The sequence below is a fragment of the Anolis sagrei genome, chromosome Y (assembly GCF_037176765.1).
Source record: "Anolis sagrei isolate rAnoSag1 chromosome Y, rAnoSag1.mat, whole genome shotgun sequence".
Lineage (NCBI taxonomy): Eukaryota > Metazoa > Chordata > Lepidosauria > Squamata > Dactyloidae > Anolis > Anolis sagrei.
In genome coordinates this window covers 14,182,861-14,190,525 of record NC_090035.1, presented here as the reverse complement: position 1 = coordinate 14,190,525, position 7,665 = coordinate 14,182,861, and the positions used below count along the sequence as shown (strand labels likewise).

At 47.2% G+C, this 7,665-nt stretch overlaps 1 protein-coding gene and 1 non-coding gene across 2 annotated transcripts; both read right to left on the bottom strand.

Moving 5' to 3' along the window:
- Window positions 1–214: 214 nt before the first annotated feature.
- Window positions 215–286, bottom strand: TRNAT-CGU (transfer RNA threonine (anticodon CGU)). The gene has a single exon. It is a non-coding gene; the product is annotated as a tRNA-Thr (tRNA).
- Window positions 287–2,033: 1,747 nt separating this feature from the next.
- Window positions 2,034–6,953, bottom strand: LOC137095286 (uncharacterized). Its single transcript, XM_067461746.1, has 4 exons — window positions 6,696–6,953; window positions 5,338–5,389; window positions 5,054–5,099; window positions 2,034–4,605 (listed from the first exon to the last, which is right to left on the bottom strand). Exons 1-4 carry the CDS (start codon window positions 6,951–6,953, stop codon window positions 2,034–2,036), a joined length of 2,928 nt encoding a protein of 975 aa, XP_067317847.1.
- Between the last annotated feature and the right edge of the window lie 712 nt (window positions 6,954–7,665).

Below are 7,665 nucleotides of genomic sequence, written 5' to 3'. Positions count from 1 at the left end.
GCACAAAGTTGGTGCAGACTGGTCCTAAGAATGGATTAGGGAAAATCCCACCCGACACGTGTCGTTTTTTTTTTTGTAACGTGAGAATAGGAAACATGCGTGTTTCGGCTGAAATGGCCCTAAAAATGAGCCCCTCCCGCTTCCCCGCGATCTCCGCCCCCCGGAATGAGAGGCATGCGGACGAGAGAGGCTTATCGCGATTCCATCGCGAGCGAGGCACGGACGGGGTTCGAACCCGTGATCTTCGGTTTACGAGACCGACGCCTTACCACTTGGCCACCGCGCCTGCGTTGAAGGGGCCGCCTCGCTCCCTTCTAGGCTGGCGCCGCTCCCGACGTGATGGAGCGCGTTCTCGCCCGCGCCTGCGCACAAGCTGCTAGTCGCTTGGTAAGAAAGGTTCAGAGATGCCCGACTGCGCACGCGCATAAAGAAGTCCTTTCCTCCCTCTCGTTCCCTCACCGCAAGATACAACTACGCATGCGCCTCGTTTCACTTTTCCTTTGAGTATCTTTGTGTCTTAGTTTTTGTAACTGTTCAGCTTCCTTTGGATTAGCAGGAAGGGGGTCTGAAACAGAAATATATTGCTGTAGATATATAAAAATATAGAAATATAGATATATAAAAATATAGAAATATAGATATATAAAAATATAGATTTTTTTATTTACAAAAAACAAAACAGAATTGGGAAATGTAACTTCTTGGCTGGTTGGGGGATGATGGGAATTGTAGTCCACAAAAGTAAACTTTCCAAGCTCTAGTCAAAAGATAAAAATGATACAAAGGGCTTGGAAAAGTTACTTCTTGGGATCATAGTCCCCAAAAATGAACTTTCCAAGCCCTAGTTAGGAAACAAAAATAATACAGAGGACTTGGAAAAGTTACTTCTGGATGAAGGGAAATGTAACTTCTTGGCTGGTTGAGGGATTATGAGGGATCATGAGAATTATACAAAAAACTAAAACAGAATTGGGAAATGTAACTTCTTGGCTGGTTGGGGGATGATGGGAATTGAAGTTTACTGTTTGCATTTTCGGTTGTGTTTTGGTTTTATTTTTATTGTAATTTGTTGTTCGGGCTTGGCCTCATGTAAGCCGCTCCGAGTCCCCACTGGGGAGATGGTGGCAGGGTATAAATAAAGTTTATTATTATTATTATTATTATTCCACAAAAATAAACTTTCGAAACTCTAATTAGTAAACAAAAAATAATACAAAAGAGCTTGGAAAGGTTACTTCTTCTGGGTTAAGGGAAATGTAACTTCTTGGCTGGTTGGGGGATGATGGGACTCATAGTCCATGAAAGTAAACTTTTAAAGCTCTAGTTAGAAAACAAAAATAACACAAAGATCTTGGAAAAGTTACTCCTTCTGGATTAAAAGCAATGGCCTTGTTTGAATGGCCTCTCTGGAGAGTTTGACTCCATGTTTAACCCAACGGGAGAGTACCATGCTCTCAGCCCTAGGAAAAAAACGTTATTGGGTTACCATGAACCAGAAACTATTTGTAGGCACCTCAATAACAACAACAATGCTGAGCGTACAGAGCTTTATGGTGTTTTGGACTTCAACTCCCACTATTCCTAGCAGTCTCAGGCCCCTTCCTTTTCCACCTCAACCACTGATGCGGCTGAGAGGGAAAAGGAAAAGGCCTGAGGCTGTTAGGAATGGTGGGAGTTGAAGTCCAAAACACCTGGAGGGAGGGCCTAAGTTGGCCCATGCCTGATATATAATGATGATAAGGGTATTGTGTTTTACCCCACTTCAAGCTGTTAAGAGAGGCAAGTAAGAAATAATAATAATACTAATAATAAAGCAGCTCTGGCGGGATCCCTCATAATTACGGTTCTAATTGAAATCATCAAAATGATGAGCTTTGCTTCCATGGCTATATGTGTTTAATAGTTTTTCCTCCATTTCATTTCATTCCTTTCATTTCATCCCTTCTTCCTGTCAGCTGGATCCTTGCAGGAGAGTTGTCTTTACAAAAGGGAGAGCTCCCTTCCCGCTGCTACAAAGGTGTTTCCCGTGTGCTTCATTTGCACCTGGTGGTCTTTCTCTCGAAGCGGGCCACACGTGGCACCCGGTGGCCATTCATCTCCAGGATCCAACTGGGCAGCGACCAGCAGACGGTCTTGACGGCTGAGCCGCTGTCATCCAGAGGCATGCAGACATAGCAGAAGGGCCGGCGGGACCGGGACCCAGACCGAGAGGTTGGGCGGTCACTGCGGTGGGGATGGCGGTGACGATGACCCTTGGCCTTTCCATCCAGCCCCATGTCAAGGTCCAGCCGGGCCCCTTGTTTTGGCTGCAACGTGGTATCCAGCTTCTTCTGGAGGTGCAGGTTGAGCTTCTCCTTGGCCAAGTCCAGCTGCAGCATGAGGCTGGCCCTCACAATGGTGGCATCTTTTGGACGCTTGGACACTTCCTCTGTCCCAGGTCTCAGGACAGCCTTGAGGGACGGTGGCCTCTTCGGCTGCTTTAGGGGTCCTCCATCCTCCTTGATCTCGGATCTGTCCTCATCTTGATCTCTTTGGCTGAAGGGAAGTGGTGGAGGCACTTCACCAGACCTTGCAGGCTCCATCTGTTTCAGGAACATTGTGGTTTCCTCTGTCCCCATTGTTTGACCACTATCCACTCCAGGCAGGGCCTCTCCGGCCACCATTTGTGGGGGGACAGCACAAGTCAAATGTTGTTCTGGCTCCATCCCTGACTTTTCCTCATGTCCAGTCACTTCTTCAGGAGGCTTTGGGCTTTCCACAGAGGAAGACAGGAGACCCTCCTTGGACTTTTGGTCTTCAGCCTCTTGCATCTCCTCTGGATGTTGCTCTTCCATTTTGACCAGCTGTCCCTCTTGCATCATCTCCAGATGTTCTTCTTTCATTTCCTCTTCCAGTAGTTGGGCAGGTCCTTCTGTGGTTTCTTCAGCAAACACCAACTGAGAGGAAGGCGGCAAACCAAGTGGCATTTGTGACCCCGGGGCCACAAGAATTTGCCCCGAAAGCTGAGCCTCCACCATCCCTTTTTTGGCCAAGGCAGGGGTCTTCTGTTCCTCAGTAGCACCACTGGGCTCGCGGAATGGTATGGGGAGCCTCCACACATAGACCAGGTACTTGTGTTTGATGTTGAGGTCAAGGAGGCATAGGACCTCTTTGGCGATGAAAGGCAGGGTAGCTTGCTTCGCGCGGGGGACCTTGTTACCCAGGCGGATGGTCTTGGGCAGCGGGCGGCAGGAGAAGCGGCTGAAGGTGTGGAAGGAGCCCTCCACGATTTCGGGAAAGCCCCCCCTCTTGATTTCAAGCATCTTCGCCGTGATGTGGAACACGATCCGCTTGAGTTCGTCCGGCTGCATCGAGAGGAGGACGTACTTCCTCTTCAGAACTTGAGGCGACATCATTGCGGCACTAGGTTTCTTAATGGAAGAGGTGACTCTCCCTGCTTCCGTCGCCTGACGTAAGACGTAATGTTCCCTTTCTTTGAGAGGTTTCTGCCAAGGTTTGCCATAGATCTCCTTGACATTTCTGCGTGCCAAAAGAAGGCTAGCCGGACTCCTGGCACAGATGGGCATTAACCCCTTTGCTGACCGCTCCATTGGGCTGAAGTCCCCCATGGAGTGGAAATGCTGCAGTGACCGCACCACAACCGTGGGCACCCCACACTGATGCTGCACCATTTTCTTTTTGACATGGTACTCCAGGAGACCCAGAATTCCCTCGTCCATTTTGTCCACAATTAAGGCATTCGGGTCAAAATCCGACGGAGCCGAAGTGGTGCGGACGGCTACATTCCAGCCAAAATGTCCAGTTGGTGGAAAGGCCTTCAGTCTCGGAGTTCTCTCCACCTTCGAATCCCCTTCGGCGTTTACTATTCGGCCTAGCAAGGCTAGCATGTTGCGTTTGTTGCCTCCTTCTTCCTCAGTTAATATTGGGGGCTTTTCTCCATCTGGGGGCACCATGCGGATTTGGAAGGATTTCTCCACCAAAAAGACCCCATCGTCTTTCTGAAATGCTGAGCTGTGGACAAAGATTTGTGCAAATGAAGGCACGCGTTTCTCTGGAAGGGGTTTCTCTGGAAGGCGTTTCTCTGGATGGTGTTTTTCTGGAAGGCGTTTCTCTGGCTTTTCACATATTTTTGAGCATTCTGTTATTTCTCTTGTTTGGGGCTCAGGCTCTTCCACCTCAGGCTCTGGCCTTTCAAATATCTCTAAGGACTCTTGTATTTGGGGCACAGACTTTTTCACGTCAGGGTATCTATGATATACAGGGGAGGAGGGTTCCTGCTCGATTTTATGTGATCTGTGAGCATCTACTTCGGAGGACAGATCAAACGTTTTGCTTTCCAGCTCTTCCAAGGAATCGGAGACCATGCATGAAGAGTCCACTGTGGTCACCGTCGGAAATAGTCCACAACTGGTCTGAACCGCCAGATTTTTCAATTGGATTGAAGAGGAGGATGAGGAAGAAGAAGATGATGATGAAGAGAGGATTCTCGGAATGACGAGAGGATATTTCCTTCTGTAATTCGATTTGTTGACATTTTGGAGCCTGGCTCCGGAAATATGACAGATCACCGAAGAAGAGCGCCGTCTCCTGCGAATTGGCTCAAATCTGCAAGAAAAACAATAGGAAGAAGAGATTTTCGTACATGGTAAAAGTATCCTAATCTATCCAAACGGTTACATAGGGAATTTTTTTTTTCGTGTCGGGAGCAAATGGAGAAACTGCAAGTCGCTTCTGGTGTGAGAGCATTGGCCATCTGCAAGGACGTTGCCCAGGGGATGTCCGGATGTTTTTGATGTTTTGCCATCCTTTTTGGGAGATTTCTCTCATGTCCCCGCATGGGGAGCTGGAGCTGACAGAGGGAGCTCATCCGCACTCTCCCCAGATTTGAACCTGTGACCTGTCGGTCTTCAGTCCTGCCAGCACAGGGGTTTAACCCACTGCACCACTGGGGGCTCCACAGGGCTACTAAATGACGTGGAGAAGAACTGAGTTAGGAATTGAGTTTTAAAAATACAGGAGTTACTTTGAAGGATGAGAAAGAGGTTTCACCTACCTTGCAAATCTGGGAATTAGTGGTTCCCCACAGATACACAGAGAGTCTGTAAGAAAGGAAAGGGAAAAAAAACAGAGATCAATGGTTATTATTTAACAAAATTAGTGGTAGGTCTGAGTGATCAAATTGTTAACAGAGAGCCAATGTGGTGTCGTGGCTGGAGCAGCTTGGGTCAGTGATATGGAACTCTGGAAGTTATAGTTTGCGGAGGCCCCAATGCTCTTTGGCAGAGAAGACCTCAAACCTTGACAATGGCAGCCAGATAAGAGGAAAAAGGAACATACCTCTTTTCTGTGGGATTTGGAAGTCCACTTCTCTCTGTGTCTCAGGCTTTGGCTGCAGAGAGAAGTAGGAGAGAAATAATGGTCTGTGTCATCTGCCTGTCTCATCTATGCATGCATGCATGCATCTATCTGTCTATCTATCTTCCATCCATTCATCCATCGTTCTGCCTGCCTCATCTATCTATCTATCTATCTATCTATCTATCTATCTATCTATCTATCTATCTCTCCATCCATCCATCCATCCATCCATCCATCCATCCATCCATCCATCATTTGTTTGCCTCATCTACCTACGACTTATTATCTGCCTGCTCTATCTATCCATCCACCCATCATTTGCCTATCTCAGGTAGATGTTAGATAGATCTATAGCTATCTACCATTTGCTTTCTCTATTTTCCATCCATTCATCCATCCGTCCTTTTGCCTCATCTCTCTATCTATCTATCTATCTATCTATCTATCTATCTATCTATCTATATATCTATCTATCTATCTATCTATCCACCCTACTACCTACCTACTACTTATTTGCCTGCTCTATCTATCCATCATCCATCCATCCATCCATCCATCCATCCATCCATCCATCCATCCATCATCTGCCTGCCTCAGATAGATCGATCTACCGGTATGTTGTTTATTCATTCAGTCTTCTGACTCTTCCTGATCTCACCACCCCGAGTCAAGCCAGTCACTTCAAGGATAACCTCCATCCATCCTGCCCTTGGTCGGCCCCTCTTCCTTTTTCCTTCGTTTTCCCCCAGCATCATTGTCTTCTCCAAGCTTTCCTGTCTTCCTGTTATGTGACCAAAGTACTTCATCTTTGCTTTTAATATCCTTCCCTCCAGTGAACAGCTGGGCATTATTTCCTGAAGTACAAACTGATTCGATCTTCTTGCGGTCCAAGGAACTCTCAGAATTTTCCTCCGACATTACAGTTCAAAAGCGTCTATCTTCCTTCGCTCAGCCTTCCTTATGGTCCAGCTCTCTCATCCATCTATTTACCTTTTCCTTGCCCTATCAACTTTACCTACCTACCTACCTACCTACCTACCTACCATTTGCCTGCTCTATCTATATATCAATCTATCAATCTATCTATCTATCTATCCATCCATCCATCCATCCATCCATCCATCCATCCATCCATCCATCCATCCATCCATCCATCTATATCATCTATCTATCTATCTATCTATCTATCTATCTATCTATCTATCTATCTATCTATCCATCCACCTATCTGCCTGCCTGCCTGATCCATCCATCCACTTGCCTGCATCATCTATCCCTCTCTACTAACCATTTGCCTGCCCCCCCCTCTCTCTATATATACATATATATATATCTACCTCTGGCGGGGTCCCTTTGGTCCAGGTCTGGGCCCACACCCAGAGGAGGAGGGCAGCAACTCCGGCCAGGCGCAGAGCCCATTGGGACTGGGAGGAGGCCCAGCAGAAGGCCTGCGGGTAGCCAAAGGTGTTCTGGAGCTGGACCCACTTGACTGGTGGGCTATGCCAGGGAGGGGGTGCCCGTCGCTCCCAGTCCCCACTCAGGTCCTCCCGCAGGAACAGCGAGCTCAGCACCAGTGCCCCATAGGCCAAGCGCATGATGGTGGGCAAAGGCAAAGCGGGGGGCTATGGGCAGAGCATGGCCGCAGCAGTCAACAAAGGGCTCCCCAAAAGCCAAGGAGGCAAGGCCTGGCCAAGGAGACACAGCCCCCTCCGTGGCAACGAGTGACCACATTGTGACACAATGGAAATGTGGGCATGGGGTCTCCCCCTTAAGGCAGAGGGGATCCTGTTGAAGCGATGCTTTTGGACAAGGAAGGAGTGAAGAACCACAAAGGAGTTTGCCTTTTAATAGGCTTGACAACCACTTCTTATTACACAATGTAACACAATTTTTGTTCCTGGGTTATTTGTGTCATTTCCTAATTTGCTCTATCGTAAAAAAGTGGGAAAAGTATATTAAATGGCAAAAACTTCGCAACGGGGACATCCTACAACACATTTTGCTATAGTTTTGCAATGAGTATCTCATAGAGTCTCAACCTATTCAACACAGTTTGGGACAGCCACAAAAACAACAACGTTTCTGCAATAGAACAACTACTTTCAAATCAAGGACCGCACAATTAAACAGGAAATAACACATTCAAACCAGGAAATGAAAATGTTACAAATTTTGTTACATACTGTTATAAGAGATGCCATTTATTTCAGGACCGAAAACCTTGAGTTTCCATACTCGGATGAAATCAGATTAGAAATAATAAAAAGTAGTGGTAGCAATAAGGGCCTCCATGGTGGCGCAGCAGGT